This window comes from Harpia harpyja, chromosome 16 (genome assembly GCF_026419915.1).
Source record: "Harpia harpyja isolate bHarHar1 chromosome 16, bHarHar1 primary haplotype, whole genome shotgun sequence".
Lineage (NCBI taxonomy): Eukaryota > Metazoa > Chordata > Aves > Accipitriformes > Accipitridae > Harpia > Harpia harpyja.
In genome coordinates, this window is record NC_068955.1 from 1,747,171 (window position 1) to 1,765,233 (window position 18,063).

At 51.7% G+C, this 18,063-nt stretch overlaps 2 protein-coding genes across 2 annotated transcripts in view; one reads left to right on the plus strand and one right to left on the minus strand.

Annotated features, from left to right (window-relative positions):
* Positions 1–5,531: 5,531 nt before the first annotated feature.
* NCDN (neurochondrin) lies at positions 5,532–9,407 on the minus strand. The gene is made up of 6 exons (XM_052810580.1): positions 9,204–9,407; positions 7,799–8,785; positions 7,351–7,577; positions 6,955–7,179; positions 6,590–6,732; positions 5,532–6,267 (listed from the first exon to the last, which is right to left on the minus strand). Exons 1-6 carry the CDS (start codon positions 9,303–9,305, stop codon positions 5,831–5,833), a joined length of 2,121 nt encoding a protein of 706 aa, XP_052666540.1. The 5' UTR covers positions 9,306–9,407; the 3' UTR covers positions 5,532–5,830.
* A 169-nt stretch (positions 9,408–9,576) lies between these two features.
* Positions 9,577–18,063, plus strand: part of KIAA0319L (KIAA0319 like) — a 36,321-nt gene continuing 27,834 nt past the window's right edge. Inside the window, exons 1-3 of the mRNA XM_052810579.1 lie at positions 9,577–9,845; positions 11,089–11,255; positions 17,222–17,916. Coding sequence (XP_052666539.1) covers positions 11,114–11,255; positions 17,222–17,916 — 837 coding nt within the window. The 5' untranslated portion in view covers positions 9,577–9,845; positions 11,089–11,113. The remainder of the gene's footprint in view (positions 9,846–11,088; positions 11,256–17,221; positions 17,917–18,063) is intronic.

Here is an 18,063-nt window from a genome sequence, read left to right on the forward strand (position 1 = left end):
CTCCATCCCTCCCTCCTCCTCTCCATCCCTCCCTCCTCCTCCTCTCCATCCCTCCCTCGCCCTCTGTTTGGACCCTCCCTCCGGGGCAGGGCGAGGCGGGCCTGCAGCACCGGGTCCCTGAGCGCGGCACCGGGCACCGGCGGGTCGAGCCGGTCGGACGGGGCGGTCCTGCCATCCCCAATGACCCCCCCCCAATCCCCCCCCGCCGGTAACCCGCCCACGCAGGCGGCTGCACACGCCCACGCCGGTGCAGTGATGCACCCGCACGGTGATGCACGGGGGTGCACACCCGCACAGGCACCCGCACCCCCCCGACACACACTCGCCGTACCCGGACACCCCCCACGGACACGGGCGCGCATTCCCACAGCCCCCACTCACACCCCCCCCCCCCCGGCGGCCCACGGGCGCCGTGACCGGGCTCGGGGGCGGCCGTGTCCCCGCGGGGTCCCCGCGGTCTCACCGTGCCACCCGCCGGGAGCTGCCCGTTGCTGCGCAGGAGTTTCCATTGGTGGCAGCGTGTAATTTGTGTGCGAGCGGAGAACAAACCCTTTACCCCCAACTGTAATACACCGTGATGTGTGATCGACATTAACAAACACAATCCCACATTGCATTTAATTTAATTCCACTCTTCCTGCCCCGAGCTACAGCTCCCTTCATTTTCATTTTTCCTCCGAATTCCCACAACTCAGACCTCTTTGATTTCCAGGTTTAATTAACAATGCTCATTAAATGAATTTTTATTCATTTCTTTTAATATTACCCTGCCACCTGTCTTTAGGAGGCAAGGGCTGATCATTTATTCTAATGTATTTCTATTAAAGATGGTATTTAAGGGAGGGAGGAGGGATGTGCAGAGGTGTAAGGGGCTGATCTATTCAAATCTCTTCATCCCCCTCAAATGCTGTTCAAGGACGCGGCTCCTGAAAGTTCTGTATTTATTTTCCACCAGATCCGTTTCATTCGCTAGGAAAAATTGGATTGGACATGCTGTATTTTGCAGTTATGTTCCAGTTCATTCTTAACATCCCTGGCTCATCTAGTCCGTATAATGTCAAGTCTTTATGCGTCTGAAAGAGGTGAAACTGTGCAAAATCCGGGCACGAAGGGCTGCGAGCTGGCCTGCGTGCGGGACTGTGGGGCGAACGGGAGGATGTTCCCTGGCGGCAGCTCGGAGGGAAGCCGTGGTTCCACCCAAAAATGAGACAGAGCAGAGGAAACCTGCAACACTGACAGACAAAGGGAAGGAAAAACAAAAGGCGAAGCTGCCCCGCTGCCACCACGCATGCCAGGCAAACTGGGCTCATGGCAATGTGGTGGACTGGGGCAGGGGCCGGGGCAGCCCCAGCCTGGTGGGGCTGCCAGGGGGTCGCGTCGGGGCTTCTCACCCCCCCACCCAACCCATCAGTGCCCAGGAAAAGGGGACAAAGGACCTCGCAGCTGACAAGAGCGAGCGGCTGTGGCTGCTGCTGGGGGCTGTGTGTGCCCGTGCCAAAGGCGAGCTCTGACCGTTCCTTTGTGCAGCCCCCAGCAGCTCCTCTGCCCTGGCACCCTCTCTGCTGGGAGCACAAGCAGCACCTTCCCAGCCCTCGGGTCCTGCCCAGCAACACACTCCGAGCCCTGTAAGCACCCGAACGGTCCCTGCAAGACGCCTGAGACCTGCTCGAGTCCCTCACTGCCCCATCCCCTCCATCCAGCGTTGCTAAGAGTGTTTTTACCCACCTGGTGATGAGAGCAAACTGAAGCCATGGGCCTCCCATGGGCAGGAAGCAGCCAGTAAGCCACTAATGGTAATGATGAACAATTATTCGCTTTAACCTGCTGTCCTGAGGTCCCAGGCAGGGCCAAGGACTCTCACACGGGGTGCTGCGCACACACTGTCCCAGCAGCTGCCTGGTTCGGTTACTGGTTCAGCATGGCCAGAGCAATTGCTGGGGGTCATCTTAACGCAGGGTGCTAAAACGCAGCTCTCCACTACCTGCTCTTTAGCCTCCCAGTTGAGGGACCACGTGCACATCCAGCTGTGCTCATGTTTTGCTCTGCCAAGTGTCCTTCATGTTTGCTAACAGAATGCCATGATCGTGAGAGGTCCTCAACATGACAGCTGCCCGCTCGCCCCCCAGCTATGGGGAGCGTTCACTGTCAGACTGGGCCACGTCTCCACCCCAGGGACCACTTGTTGCGTTCACACCCAAGCCAGAAATCTCTGAAAAACTGGTTTTGTAACAAAGGTCCCAGTACTCCTTCCCAGGGAGATCGGTGTGTATGTCGGCTCTTCCAGGAGCGTGCGAGGGGCTTGAGGCAGCAACCTCTGCTTTCGGGGGTCAGCCATGAAAATACCTGTGGAGCAGGGCAGTAGGGGCATGGAAACAAAAGTATGTGAGCACAGCTCCCTGCCTGAGCCAAAGATGGACTGGTTCTTCCCCAGAAGCCCGGCTCCCATCGACACCTCAGAGAAATGCTGGCTGCTCCTATCATTTCTCACATCCCCCCCCAGCAATCCAGGTGGGGAAGGAAGCTCCCTGCTGTGGGGCTGGAGAGCCAGGCAGGGCTTTGGGGAGAAGGACAAGGGCCCCATCGAGGGTGGGCAGGGAACGGGGCAGCCCCCCCCGCTGCTCAGGCCTCCCACCCTCACCAGCCCTGCTACATCTCGCAGCAAGAGGTTTGTGGGAAGGGGCTGCGCTTGGCTCCTGCAGCGCAGCAGCCAAATAACAACCTTATGAAATATTTAATTTTATTGCCAGTGCTTTTGGGGTGATATGAATAAACGCTGTAAGAAAATGTATGCCATGGTCAGGTTTGCAAAGGCATTATGACATTTAAGCTGTCAAAGCGAAACAGAATGTACGTCTGCTCCTCTGGGGCCTTATCCATCTTGTCCAAGCCACGGTGAATGATCATCTTGTTCCTGGAGAGCTTGCTCTGGTGTTGAAAATGCACTGGGAGATAAAGCACGGTTTGCTCTGGGTGTTGCTGGCTGCAATCCCACTCCGTGCTGGGATCTCAAAGCGCTGTGGAAGACGGGGGACGTTAGCTGATGCCATCATCCACCTTTCTTGCGCTGGTGGATCGATGCCCACAGATGCCAGCTGCCGACGGCAGAACCTGTGGCTGGGCTTCCAAAGCTCGTGGTGGCCGAGGAGTCACCCTGCAGCCTTTGAAGCCTCGGCCAGGCTGCTGGGGCACCATCTCCCTCGCGCTGGGCTGAGCTGCCTCGGGCACGCCGGGGCCTGCAGACCGGCACAAGCAGGGCCAACGGAGACACCCACAAGGCAGGAGGCCTCCACCAGCTCCTGTGCTCTCCTCTCCCGAAGGTGCTGTGCTCCCTGTTGTCGGAGCGCAGGGGTCTCGGGGAGGGGAACCAGCCTTTTAGGGGTGCTCTGTCCGAGAACGTGTTTGGAAAGTGGTGTCCAGGGACAAGAGAGCAGTGACACTGCTCAAGGAGCCCCAGCATCTACACAACGCATCCCCTCTGGCGTTCAGGCTGGTAACATCCCAGAGCAAGGCTGGTGTCTTGCCCCGTCCTCTGTCAGCCCATGGGCAGCCAAGAGGAACGTGTTTCGTGTTATGCAAAGAAACAAGTATATGATGAGCCATCAGGGTGTCTGGGAGTGTGCAGCTCTGGCAAGGCATGGCTGGTCCTTCTCACACCTGATGGGACTTTCCACCAAAGAGTGTGAGAATGAGGGACAGGTGCTCCTCCCCAGGCACCTGCTGGTGGCCAAAATCCACTGCCCTAGGATGTGGTGAAGGATAAACTGGAGGACTTCCCTGGGCTCTTGGTTTGCTCCCAGGTAGCCTGCCTGGGAATTAAACACCAGCAGCCAAAGGCCTGCGGGTCTAGGACTGCTCTGGTCTTGGATGGAGTCCTGCAGGCCCGGACGGGATCTCCGGTCAGGTGTTGTAGAAGCTCCTACCACTGCCCGTGGGGATGAACGACGGCCAAGCCAGCGCCGCTAACCACAGCAAGCCCAGTGCAGCGCTGGGGGAGAGAGGAGAGCACTCTCCTGCTGATACAGGTGCCTATCTCTCATTAGCACTAATGATAGACTTTCATTAATGGAAAGCCCACACCCTTTGACCAGAGGCAGAAGAGCTTGCGAGACTGGGAATAGTCGAAGGTAAAGCATTTGAGTGTTTGGATGTTTTTTCTGACAATCTGAAATGCGTTTCTGACTCTTCCAAAGCATTGATGTTTCCCCGCGATGCAGGGATGAGGTGTTCTTGGCAGGACGGGGAGACTCTCCCAGCCCACGCTCGAGCAGAGTTATGCTCTTTTCCAAGGCCAGGAGGCTCATTTGCTTGTTTGGCTTGCATCGCTTTCTTCTGGTAGCACCTACCTTTGTTCCAACTTGCATTAACTTTTCAGGGCTGAGCTGGAAAGATCAGAAAGATACTTTTCCTGAGCAACAGCAGACACCTCCTCTGCAGTTGTGTAAGGCGTTTGCTTTGATAAAGCAGTGAGCTAAAAATATGGTGTAGAGCAGGAATACACCCAGACTCAGCCCTCCTTTTGAGACAGCTCCTCGCTTGATTTTTCTCTCAATCAGACGATTCCCAGCCCCCCCCGCCCGCCCCCAGCATGAGTTCTGAGGGCAGCCAGGATCTGTGCCTTGGTCTGGCAGGAAAGCCGCTCCGCGGCGAGGCTGCGGCTCCCAACGAGCTCCTCGGCTGACACCTGGTGGAAAACCCTTCCCGGGCCCGGCTGCAGCCCGAGCAAGGAGCTCTGCTCCGGCCGCAGCCATCCTCCGTCAGAAAAACTCCGAAATACCACCCCGTCCCGGCTGCTCTTTGTGGGAGTTTTTAGGCTCAGGCTCACAGGATACCCGAGAGCTGGCAGCCCAGGCTGGAAAGCCAGTGGTACAAGTGATTTACTCTCATTGTACATGTGGCCCTTCTCTTCCAAAAAGCAAACTCCTCCTCGGACTGCAGGGAGTCAGCGAGGTGTAATTCACTTATTTCTGCTTTCACAGTCTGTACCCGAAGGCTCTAAAGAGAGCCCAGGCCTTTGCAGGTTGAACCCCTCGCCTTGCAAGAGTGGAAAAATCCCCTCCATACATCCCATCCCTGCAGGGAGAGGGAGCCCGAGCAAATAAAAATCCCGGTGGCTGTGCCTTGTGCAGGTGTGTCACAGGGCAAAACAGGCAACAGCAAGCGGTGCTGTGATGGTTTTCCAGGCATGAATTTGGGATGGTACCAGTCGTAGATATGAGCGGGGGGCGGGGTCGTCCCACAGCACAGCAAAAGGGCCTTTGTGCATCTTCACACCAGAAGGGGACAGGTCTGTGCCAAGTTACAGAGTTATTCTCACTGCTATCGGTAAATATTAAAGCTTTTCCTGTTCCTGCTTTTTGCAGGCTTCTACGTGTAGTGCCAAGTTACTTTACTAACACGTGCAGGTCTCTGACATAAAATAAGGTGACATCCTAAAGGGCTTACTGTGACAAAATTGGGAGACCATGTTAAAGGGAGAAGCAGGCAACCTCTCAGGGCCCTGGGCAGAAATAAATCCCAACACCCCAGAAGTCTGAAAAACAAAGCAACATAAAACGTCTTTAATAATAAAACAGTCTGGTTTTAAAAAGAAATACTGACAGAAGGTCAAGCAGGTGCATGTTGAAATGTTCTGAGGCAGCAACAGTTCCGCACATCAGGTTGTGGACAGTGCAAATCCCACTGAGCTCTGCTGCATCACTCCAGTTTTATAAAGTTTGGTCATTCAAATGCTTTTTGTCCCCACCTGGGACCAAAGGGTGCGTGAGAAACGTTGAACAGATCTTGTGCAGGAGTCTGGCTTCATTTCCCACATCAGGGTGCCGCTAGCTCTTCACTGCTCCGACAGACACTGTTCCAAAGCTGCCATACCATAAAGGTTGGCCCACTCCCTGCCGTGGTGTGACAGGATCACGTCCCTGCATGGCTTGCTGGCTCTGGCCAGCTCTACTAACACGCCCTGGAAAGCAGCAATGAGCTCAAAATCCACCGAGGCCGGAGCGACATGAGCCAGTAACTCCGAGAGGCCTTCCAGCCACCGTGCCTGGAGGACAGCTTGCGGCAGCCAGGGAAAAAGCGGCACGCAGCCGGCCAAGGCCTGCATCCCCAAGAACCAGAGCTCACTGATGTCAGCCCAGGCACTCGCGTAGGCAGGTGACACGGCCGCGGCCAAGCCGTCCCTACCAGGGTTTGCTTGGGCAGTGTGGGCCTGTGATAGGAAGCAAATGGCAGCTCCGAAAAACTCCTTGGCAGACTGCGTCCCCTGAAGAGCTGAAAGAAAAAGGAAATGAATGACTCAATACAGAGCTCGCTCGGCAAAGGAAGGACCCTTCGGTGGGCCTGTCTGCAGCAGGGCTTTCAGGGAGAGCAGAATACCATCCTCTCGCCCTAGAAATCTCTTAATCCCAGCGCATCAGCCTGCTGAATTTTCTGCATATTCCTTGCTCCTCCACGTTTTTGGTTTGGTCACTTTTCCAATGACAGAAACTGAACCTGTTTCTCTTGTGTTTGCTTTCTCCAGCCCAACCACGCAGACCCCGGTCTCTGCCCGTGCAGAGCAATGCACAACTGTGCCAGTGGGAACTCTTCTTACCTGCCGAACTTGCAAGGATCCTGGCCATCATCAGGCCCAGAGTGGCAATGTTGGCTGCTAGAACCAGGTGATCTTTCTGGGGCAGCAGAAGCGGAAGAGATTTCAGCAACATGTCCATCAAGGACGAAAAGGTTTTGTCTCGCCTAGAGAGAAAGCAAACCCTGAGACATGTTTCCTGAGCAGAGCCAGAAGCACCTGAAAATGTCAAGGTTAAATGCAGCACCAAAAAAGTAATGTAACTGGTGTTGAAAAAGGGATATCCCTTTTTCAGCACAGTGTCTTAAAAGATCCTGCAAGCTCATTGCACAATGCGCCATCTTTCTTCCCACCGACAATCTTAAAGCAAGCTCCTGCGGCTCTGTTACCTGATGAGGTCCGGCGCAGTCACGACCAGGTTAAGGAAAATCCCACACGCAGTCTGTAGACTCATTTCAGTGTTTGTCAGCAGAGTCAGGGACCCAGGCTTGGAGGTCAGCACCTCCCACTGATAGAGGAAGTACTCAGACAGCAGTGCTGGTACCCCTTCTGAGATGAGGATGTCCCGGGGCCTGTCCTCTGCTGTTAAATGGCAAAAGCCAGGTAGCAGAAATCTGGAAGGGGAAAGAAATTGGGAACATGAGGCAGAATGGGTCTAAGCCCTGCATTTACATCCAACTGGGGGGGGAAAAAGTGTCACGGAATGGGCACTGCAGGGAGAAAATAGAAAAAGATTTGAGCAGGTTTGCGCTAAAATGAATCAACTCTGTGCTTAAAATACACACCTCAGGGCATCCTGGGGTACGCCAGAGCCCTCGGTGCTGACCAGCTCTGGCTGGGGAAGACTTGCAGCTGGGCTACCCTCTTTGAAAAGCTTCTTGGCATAATGAACAAGGAAAGGCAAAAGCTCACAGATTTCCTGCTTGAGGGAGGATGTCTCTTCTGCCATCCAGGCTCCAAGGATTCGAACAGAAGCAAATATGAAAGGATCTTGTAGCTCCTCCTGTTTAACCTGCATGAAGAAGAAAGCAGACAGAAAATGGCACGTTAGGGCTGCTGTCCTATCGAGCTACTGCAGGTACGAAAACCACAGTGGGCCAAGAGGCACATGTTGCTCTTCACAGCTATGGCCATGAGCTGCTGAGCACCCATGAAGCGTCCCAGTGAATAGCAATCAAAGTCTCCCAGAGAAATCCACAAAAGCATGCTCTTTGCTTGAAAGCCCTGCATTACCTGTCTCAAGTAGAATATTACAGCTCCAAATGCCTCCTCCATGATCCTCATGAGCTGCATTTTCTGCACCTCTTCTAGCAGCGGTTTCTCTTCTCTCAGGCACTCCTGGATCCCCATCTCAATAAGGACATAGCAGGCTGTTACCACTTCTTTCTTCCCCTCCACCTCCAAGGGGTCTGGCTCCTCTAGGGTCAGGCGGACCTCCACACAAGCCAAGTTCACCAGCAAGGCCAGGAACTTACTTCCAGCACTCCCTGCTGGGATCCACTCTGACCCACAGGCCTGCACGAGGCAGGCAGCAAGCTTCAGAGCAGGGTCCCGCTGCGACTGGCTGAGTTTACTGCCCAAGATGTTTGCCAGCCCTTTGTAAAGTTTATGGAGGCACTCAGAGCCCTGTGAGTCCTGTGTGAGTGGTGGCGACAGGGGGATGAAGCGAGGCAGAACCTCACACAACTCAAATTTGGTCATGTCTTCAGCCTTGAGAAAATCATCAGAGAGCTTGCTCAGCACGGCCAGGAGGTGTGGAGCGTCTCTCTGCCAGCACTTCGCCTCTGCTATGGCCAACAGCCCCAAGAGCAGCGTCAAGGCACGGTCAGAGCCGTAACTGCAATTCACGTAGGCCTGGCACAGGGCAGACACCGTCCCTTTGGTCACCAACTCTCTGGAACCCCTGACAGTGGCCATGACAGCACTCAGGCACTGGTATACATCATCGATCATGGACGTGCTGTCTGGATTGCAGGGGGAAACCAGGATATCATTGAAGGTTGGGATTTTGTTCAAGATCTGGGAGTGACCAGCTAACTCTGGATCGGTGCAGAAACATGCCAACAGAGTAAGGCCCAGCGCCTGGAAGGTGTGCTCGGGGCAGCCCACCGGGGTCTGCCTGGAGGTGAGCAGGCGATTCGGAAACGTGAATCCAATTGCGTCAAAGATCTGGCGACGGGTCTTGGCGTCTACTTCTCCGGCTCTGACCGCTTTGGTCACCTGTAAGGCAAACCAGGGGTGAGTGCGCAGCACAGCAAAGGGCTTTGCTAAATTTACAGAATGGAACGGGGAAAATCAGAAGCCTAAACAACTTCCATTAGTGCGGAAAAGTGAATCCCTGACCACTGAGCTGGACGCTCGGTCTAAGCGCTAATCCAGAGCTTTACCAGAGTGCTTCAAGCGTGCGGCAACGCCGACCAACCCTCAGCACACCCGAGCCAAGGCCAGGCTCCCTCCATTTGCCGACGGGAACACCGAGGCATCGCAGCACCTTGCCCCGAAGCTCCCAACGCCAGCCAGCCCAGCTACAAACGCCGCTCGGACGCTCTCCTTTCCAGAAGCGGGTCTCGCCTTCCCCCTCCCCGGCCCGTTCCTGAGGCGATGGCGCCCGCGGCTCCATCCCGCAGCCGTTCCTTACCAGGAGCAGAGCTGCGAACTGCTCGCTGTCGTTTCTCGCCTCTCTGAGGACGGCGAGGCACCTCTTCAGCGTCGGGTTTTTGTCTCCGGAGTCCGAGGCCATGGCTGGGCGGGTCGGTTTGGCGGACAGACCCCCCCGACACCCACCCCGGGTTCTCTCAGCCCCCTTCCCCTCACCGCTGTTCCGCCCGGGGTGGCGCCTCAACCAATCAGCGCGCCGCCACCGCGCCGCACGGCCAATAACCTGCCGCCTTGTTGGGAAGTCCCCGAAGCCACGGCCTCCGCGCGGCTTTATGGGCAAATCACCTGTGGCTGCGAAGCCTCCTCGCTCCGCCGGTTGCGGGAGGGCGGTGCCGCCCCGCCCCGCCGTGATCCGGGACAGCCGGCTCCGGAGCCCCGGCACTGACCGGAGGGTGCCCGCAGAGGCCGGTCCCGGTTCCGGTCCCGGTTCCGGTGAGGCCGGCTGTTCAGCTTCCGGGTGAGGGGTGAGCGGCTGCCCGCCGAGGCGCCGCCGCCGCCGCCATGGCCGCGGGGCAGGAGGCCGCGCTGCCCCCCGCCCCGCCGCGCTGGAGGCCCGGCCCGGCCCCGCCGCCCGCCTGAGGCCGCCCAGGAGCCGCCGAGCTCGCCTCGCCATGAGCCCCTGGTAGGTACCGGCCGGCGGCCCGCCGCCTCTCCCGCCCGGCCCGGCGGGGCCCTCTCCCGGCCCCGGGGGCACTGACGGGCTGTGGGCCGCTCCGCGCCGGGGCCTGCGCCCTCGGTGTCTCCTCTGCCAAGCCGGGCAGGTGCGGGGAGAGCCCGGCCGGTCGGCGCCCACGGCCCGGCCCCGAGTCACGGCGGTCAGCGTGGAGTGAGGCCGATCCTCGTCCCGCGTGGACGGCCTCCCCCCCCCCCCCGTGGGAGCGAGGGAGCGGCGGAGCGGAGACCCGGAGGGGACGGAAAAGTTTCCTTAAGGACCTGCGGGGTGAAGAGCCGCCGTTTTACATCTGCCGCCGACCAGCTGACCTCCTGCGCCCGTCCCTTGCCGTGCTCCTGCGGCTCGGGGTCTTGGCTGCCCCGGGGGGGTCGGGTGGAATCCCCGCCAGGTTTAGGTCAGACAGACCTGTGACGATATTCCCTTTTGATTCTTCAGAAATGGCAGGTTTAACTCCTTGTGCCTGATGGCGCTTCGCTACTTTTTGAAAATAGATAGTATTTATTACGTGTGCTATGAAAACATTAATTATCTCACATCACCTAGAGCTAATTTAGATTTCAGTAACACGTGAGGCTGTGAAAGAGCCTTTGGCATTAGAAAGGCTGAGAAGGAGCATCGGTGCTTTCGTGATCTTTGCCCCACGGAGCAAAACATGAGGCAAAAACGGATCTTTAGCTCCGCGTTTCTCAGCATTGCTGTATTCTTGTTTCTCTTTGTTTCTGGCTGGTACCAGCCAGCACCAACATGTAAGCAATGACATCGCCAGGCAGATGTGCTGGGCTTATCAGTGCCAGTGTTATGCTCGTTGTGCTGGCTGGGTGTCGGTTCCCCGCGGCATACTTGAAACTGAAATTTCCCCAAACGCTTCTTTGGAATCCAGAAGACTGTGGTATTAGATACTTTGCCACTGAAAGTGGTGGGGTCTGGAGGAGGAAATCACAAGGGTGATGGGAAAGGCCATCGTGGTGGCCTGCTGCAGTTCAGCACTGGAAACTTTGCTACTACAGGTTTCACTTCAGTATCATATATCGATAGTTACTTAGCAGCAGCTGGACTAAGTCACAGCAGATAAGATAAGACATTCCTTTTCCTCCACAAATGCTCTATGCTCTTCATAATGTCAGCTGAATCCATGCAAGAACATATCAATTGCCAGTGGATGTTTTGTGTTTCATATCTTATATGTTTCTAGAACCCCGCTGCTGCCCACAAAGGCCATGGAGAAGAGGTTGGAAGCCAAGTTCAGCATTAGCGCCCGATTTCTGTCACGATACTGCCTGGGAAAACCTGCAAGAGAGCTGAGAAGTCTGCAGCTGTTCTACCTGTGCGCTTGCCTGTGTGCCTTGTGCTCCTCAGCAGGTGATTCTTCGGTTCTCTCTGGGACTGTGTCTGTATTTTTTTATGATATTTATTCTTCTCGCTTGTTTAAAATATTCTCAGAGGAAAGTGAAATTATTTGCTGCTAGACATTGTAGCTGGTGTAAAAAACAAACCAACCCTCACCTTTTAATAGTTACTAAATGAGCTGTCAAAAGGGTAGGAGAGATGTGGGGCACGAGGGTGTCCCTTCTTATAACACTGTATTGCTCTGATAACCAGCTGCTATTTTGAGTAAGGAAGTGGTCAGCAGCAGGGTGTCTGTCTGTCCCACAGATACTGTTGTGCATCTTCACATGCAGTGCCGGCTTTTAGGCACTTGCCTGTATCTCATAGAGAGCCTTCTCTGAGCTGAGAATCTTTTTTCTTTTTTTTTTTTTTTTTTTGCAAAAGGAACAAGTGATAATCTGGAAAATAACTTCACCTAAAGAATACTCAAAGCAAGTTGGGAAGGCAGGGATGTGTTTTTAGCCCTCAGATGTTTAACATTCTCCCCAAATGTGGTACGTCAATAATCTGTATTTGCCTACAGGCAATTGTTATGTTTGTTTTTTTTATTTCCTGTTCAAACTTGAGTAACCAACCTCTTGCTCAAGGAAATAACCAAGTTAGGTGTTTGTATGGAAGTTTTCATGTAATGGATTGTGTGGGTGTTTTTTTGTTTTGTTTTGTTTCTTTTAAAGTTCAGGTTCTGACTTTTCAGAGAGACTTGTTAAGTTCCTCTGAGTGTTTTGAGGCCACATCTTCACCAAGAGGTGGTATTTTTCCCATGCATGCATGTAGCTTTCACCAGATCCTAGTTAAAAAAGTTTATGTGCCTTTTTTCCCCCTCTTTATTCAAGTTGCAGTAAATTATAGGTTCGAGGCAGTGGTGACCTCAGTATATATCAACCCGTGTGACAGCTGCCAGCAGCTTTCTTTTTGCCGGAAGGTTGCTATGCCTTAATGGTAGCAAGATTCGAGAAGGGGGTTGTTTTGCTTTGTTTCTCGGTTATGTGGACATGTTCTCTAGGCTGCTGCACCATCTCTGTTGTTTCACTGGGCCTTTCTGGACACTTACTGAATGACAGATTTGATTAAGCTAACGAGCTCTGTGACCTTAATCAGCTAATTTAGAACCTGGAAAGACATATTTGTATTCTTAGTCCTAGCAAAGGGTTCTCAGCACTGTGTGTTTGGATGGCGTGTCAGGTGGATCGCGTGTTTTCTTGTAGACTGGGCTTCCTGCATGGTGTTTCCTGTCTTTAGTAATATCTTAGAAGTCTAGAGCTGGTGCTGTGAATCCTATGTTGCTCTTGGAGGGTGTTCGGGGCAGTGCTGCCGTGTTTGAGGGCTGGTCTGCTTGGGAGAGTTAAAACCACAAAGGTTGATGCATGTGCGGAAATAATTATATGTGACATAGTTATCCTGATGTGGACGCTTTTTCCATTGTAGAGTTTTTGTTCTTCCGGTCTTGTTTGTGTCACTTAGGCAGCAGTTTGTTAAACTGAGGAGGAATTACGGCTGTCTAGAAATTAGTGTGATCGTGCGGAGTTACGTAAGAGGAACTATGTTGACATAATTGCTTACATGTGAGAGATTTTAAAAGTCTATAGAGTCAAGTCTTTAATCATTAATCTGATATCAGGAGGGATTAACTGCCTGAGCAAGTCTGTGAACCTGAGCTTATTAATAGAAACTGTTCTTGTCCCTTCCCTTCCATTCCCCTGCTGTTCAGCAAAGCTGTGAGCTGCATGGCTGGGACAGGAACTCCTGAGAAGAGCAGCGTTTTTTATACTGATATACTAGGGAAGAAAAATATGACAAAAACAATATTGAGAAGTGACTAAGCACACCCACTGTGCAGGCGTCTTGTGATTTGTGTTGTGCTAGGCTGGGTGGGCTGCTGGGGCTTAGGAGGGAACTCGTCCTCGGGGATGTTCCTGCTGACGGGTTTCTCGTGCTTTTCTCTGAAACTGCTGGCATTGATGCTATCAGTGACCAGATCTACTGGCCTGCTGGTCTGACCCACCTACAAGTTCCTGTATGCGACTGCTGCATGCGGTTGCGTAGGGTCCAGCACAAGGAACTGGAAGGGACTGAACAGGCTGCTCTCCCAGTAAGCAGGAGTTAGTAGCTCTGCTGGTACTCACAGCTGCCTTCTCTCGTTTGGTGCAGATCCATGTCCACCTAGTGCAGGTGCTGCACCAGATTCTGTGGAGGTCCCCATTTGCAAGACTGCGAATAGCAATACATGGCTTCTCATCACAACAATTCGTTTGGCCCATAGTGTGTTCCTGCAGGACTTGCGGGAAGGAAGTGTTTTATGAACAGGCCAGGTGGATTTTTCCTGGTAGAAAATCTTTCCTCTTTCCAGAGATGAAATGCAAGTGTAGACTGAGGAGCTCTGCTTTCTGCCATGGCACTTAAAAGTTGTCTGAATGTGTGATGTCCACCAAAGACCAGGGAACTTGCTTAGATGAAAATCAGTATGGTTCTGTGGAAAATGTACGTCTAGAATGCTGGGCTGGCATGTTGAGTTGCCTGTACGCTATCATTCCTGAGACTTAACCAAGTTTTAAGCTATTCATGTACAGCAATTCAGAAACCATATTAGCTAATTTCAAATAAACATGTCCTAGGTGGGCATTAGCAGAGTTCTGGAAATGAAATCTGGCCAAAATGTAATTCAGATCTCTGCATCTTGGTTTAGCAGTGGGTTAAAAGGGAAGCAGAATGCTCTCAGCATGGTAGTGTTGTGTCATCTGGGCTAAGTCATGGCTCTGTCATACCTAGGAGGTGCTTATGGGGATTCAGGTTTTATATTTTAGATAAATAAACGTAATACTTGTGTTATGTAGTGATTTTTCACAAGGGATATCTTCCCTGCGAACACTTTTCTCTTAAATATGCCCCATTCTGTTTGTGCCCCAGTTCTAAGCCTGTTACTAGAAAGTTGCTGCTGAATTTCACTGGGTCCTGTATCAAGACTTAATTTGAGTGGTATGTATGAGCCAGGGCTGACATCTGAGGAGAGGTGGATGAGCACTGGTCGAGGAGGAGGAGGGATTTTAGGGATGTGGGAAGCAGCATGTTTCCCTTTTGCACAGGATATATTGGGGACAGTGCTTCACCTTTAACATAAAGTTAAATTTTCTTTTTTTAGGCTAAACTGAGCCTGAATGGATAAGATTCTCTTGAAATTCACAGCAGTAACGTTATTCTTCCATTTGTTACTTGTTTCTCTAAGTCTGGAGAGTGTGTGTGTGTACATATGTGCACCTTTTGTGCGTATATACCTGCCGCACCACATACTCTGTCCTAATTCCAGGCCCATCAGGTTAGTGCCAGGTGCTTGTCCCTGCTTGTGCGCACAGTCGTGTCAGGGTGACTGTCAGTCCAAGCACTTTGGAGTGTAATGAGGTCGGTTGTTGCCCCGGGCAGACAGGCTGCCCGTCTGCTTGCTCTCGAAGGAAGTGCCATGTGTTGATGAAGTGTGACAAGGATGGTGATGATTTTAAAGGTGCTGATGTCAACTTCTCTCTCTGTTGAACATATGCAAAGTTTCATTTACACGTTACAGTTGGACATTGCTCAAGTGAAGAGCTTCTTCACCTTCTGCACAGTTGTGGGTTCAGACACCCACAGGGAGCTCTGGTCCCCTGTGGCTTGGTCACAGATCTCGAGTGCTTTCTGTTGCAGCTGATGCTAGCTTTCTGGAGCCTTGACTTCAAACTGCCTTTGCTGAGCTTGTTTCACAATAAGCTATGAATAACACCTTTGCTTCCCGCTTTTTGATGTCTCAAAAACAAACCTTTCCTTGTGGTGGTGTGAGTTCCCTTTTTGGATTGAAATTCTTGGTGTAGCAAGAGATTCCACACAAAAGGCATGTGAATATGGCCATCGTCCTTCATTTTAAACAAGTGGCAAATCCATTCTGGGTGAGAAAATCATCATATGTGGATACCTTTAATGATCAGGAGTAATAAAGCTGGTACACCTGCTGTGCTGTTTGGGATAACTGAATTACAACAAAATATGTTCTCCATCTTCCCCACTTGCTTTCTTTGGTCATACAAGGTTATAGAAGTGCTATGATTTTCCCCCTCCTCCTGCACCAGGGGGATGGTGCAGGAGGAGGGGGAAAAATCACAGCACTTTGATATCACTAACCTTGCGTATTAGCTGTGATTCAGAGGGTCAGAGTTCCTTGCCATCTCAGTAGTGTGAGGTTAAGTGTCTTTGTGGCAGGAGTTTAAAGTCCTGAAGTCAAATGCTTCAAGTAGCCTAAAACAGCCAGAGTGGAAGACACCTGCATCTGCCTGTACTGTTCTAGTCTCTCAGTTTTCCAGGATTGGTGGTGCTTCAGGAGGTTGAGCCTGACCACTGCTTGTGAGCTCCAGACTTGATCAGAAAAATACCTCACCCTCTGCACTTCTGTCTGTGTCCTGGTTGGCACTTGGAAAGCTTCCTGTGGCTATGTGAGCCTGCTGTGGCTCAGCAGGGCTGTTGGAGTTGTGCTGGGCAGTGGGGACCTCGCATGACTTCTTCCAAGAATCATAAAACGTGCTGCTGTGCCATCACCAAATTACTTTTATTTGGTGGATGAGACATGGAGATCTGTGTGGTCTTTTTCCTGTGCCTCAACATATTCCGTCTTCAATGTGTTTGTAACTTGGAAGTGACAGGAGAGGTGGTGTGAGAATTCTTCCCAGGGGAGACAGATAGACGGAGCAGTAGCCTCTACATCCATGCTTATTAATTTTAGTTCCCACTGTAGTGAATGTGGGTATAATGCAACATGAAGTCTGTATTCATTCAGAGTTACTGGAATAGTAATATGTTACTGAACTTTTTTTTCATATGCTGTCAAGAAGCGGGGATCAGGGTATTATAATTTAAATTCAGACTTCTTTATTTTAATGGCGAAAAAAGTTTCCCATTTGTGTTGTGTTCAAGAACTGCATTCTTGACACACAGGAAGCCAGATCTGGAGCATATTCTCCAGCTGGACTACTCAGAGTCCAGCGACATAGTTTGTAAAGTTATCTTCCAGTGACCTATTATCCCTTGGATGCTGAACACAGCACAGTGTAACAGTCCCATAGGTCATTAGTCTATTTTTAGGGAGTCCTTAATCTGCAGAGCTCTGAATTTTGGAAGCCTTTAATCCATTGATCCCTGTAAGCACTCTAATTTTTTCATGCTAGGAAAAAAAAAAAAATCCATATGCAGAGCAGTTGCTGCTTCACTGCTGATCTGAGATCTGAAGTAACTTGACTCTTAAAAAAAAAAAAACAAAACCAAAAAAACCCCACGTTTGACATAATTTCTGTTATAGAAAGCACTACAGTGGAGCGGGTGGCAAGGACAGGCGTTGCAAACCTCTGTTCTAGAAGATGTAACAACTTCTCAAGCGGAGCACTTTCAGTCAAAATAAGTGACTGACCTCAAACATCAGTTTGGAAGAGGAAAAATGCCTTTGTACTATGAATGAAGCCGGTGTCACTGTTTCCAGAATTCTCCTTCAAGGCAAACTATGGGCAGAGAGGCAATGCTATTTACTGGTTAGAGTAAGAAGCTGCACTCAGGATTCCTGGGCTCAATTTCTGGCTCTTGCTGTGTAACCTTGGCCTCACTGTTTGGTCTGTGCCTTAGTCTTTTCTGAAACAGGAACATTTCTGTTTTCACTTATTTTGTTGTAGATGGCTTTAGCTCCATCCATTACTATCAAAAAGAATGGTGGTCCCTTTGGTAGGAGGTGCAGATTGTTGCTAAAAATCTTGTGTAAGTACTGGATACCGAGGGCAGGTATAGATTCTGAGAAGCCCCCATTTTACTGTCCTGTACCCTCTCTCCCACATTACTCCTGTGACCTAAATTCATCTGGACAATAGTGATGAGGATCTATTGTCCACTGCTTTAAAGGATTGAGAATTGTCTTTATTTGTCTTCCTGCCCTTTTCCAGATGCAAACTGGAACAGATCTAAATGCGAGCTGGGGAAGATCCTATTTGGTGGCCGTTTGAGATCGTGGGAAGATCACCATTTACAGCTTCTGGAAGGATTTCATACTCTACGGTCCTGTCAGACTGCTTGCTGCCAGAGCCCCACCTGTGATGCTTTTTGGTTCTTGAAAAATATGTGCATCCAGGTGAACTGCACTATGCCTGGCATGTGTCAGGCAAACAGGACTGGCTTTTCTGACTCTGTTTTGGTGTTTTTAAAGAAATCAAGAAGCACAGAGCACTTAAAGTTTCAAGTGGAAGGTGACATGAAGACCTGGTTTCACAAGTGGTTGGACTGGGGCATCCCTGTCCAGAGGAAAAAAAGACTGCGGAGGTCATTCCAGAAGTGGAGCTTGGCAGGTAACAAGGTGGAACTCCTGAAAAGGGATATAACAGTGAGCCCCAGTGGTGAGGCTGCAGCCAGAGCATCAGACAGCAAATCTAGAAGCAGCCGAAGCGAATCAGAGCGCTTGAAGGATCAAGTACTGAGGCTCTTAGTGGCTGACAGGCCTGTTCCTGAAGGCCATCCAAATCAAAAGAAAGACTCACTGAAAAATGGACAGAATCCAAGAGAGCAGAAAACCAAAAGCCTGTTCCCTCCTGAAAGCAATAATGTGAACAGATCAAGTGATGCAGATGGTGTTGGCTTGTCACAGGTAAGTGCGATTGCTGGGACTGAAATGGGGCTGCCTTGGACAGCTGTCACACTCCTGCTCAATCTTGCTTTATGTAGACTTTGACTGAAAACTGCCTAAGTGATAGGATACCTTTCTGGATGCCTGTTTTCAGCCTCCTGTTGACAA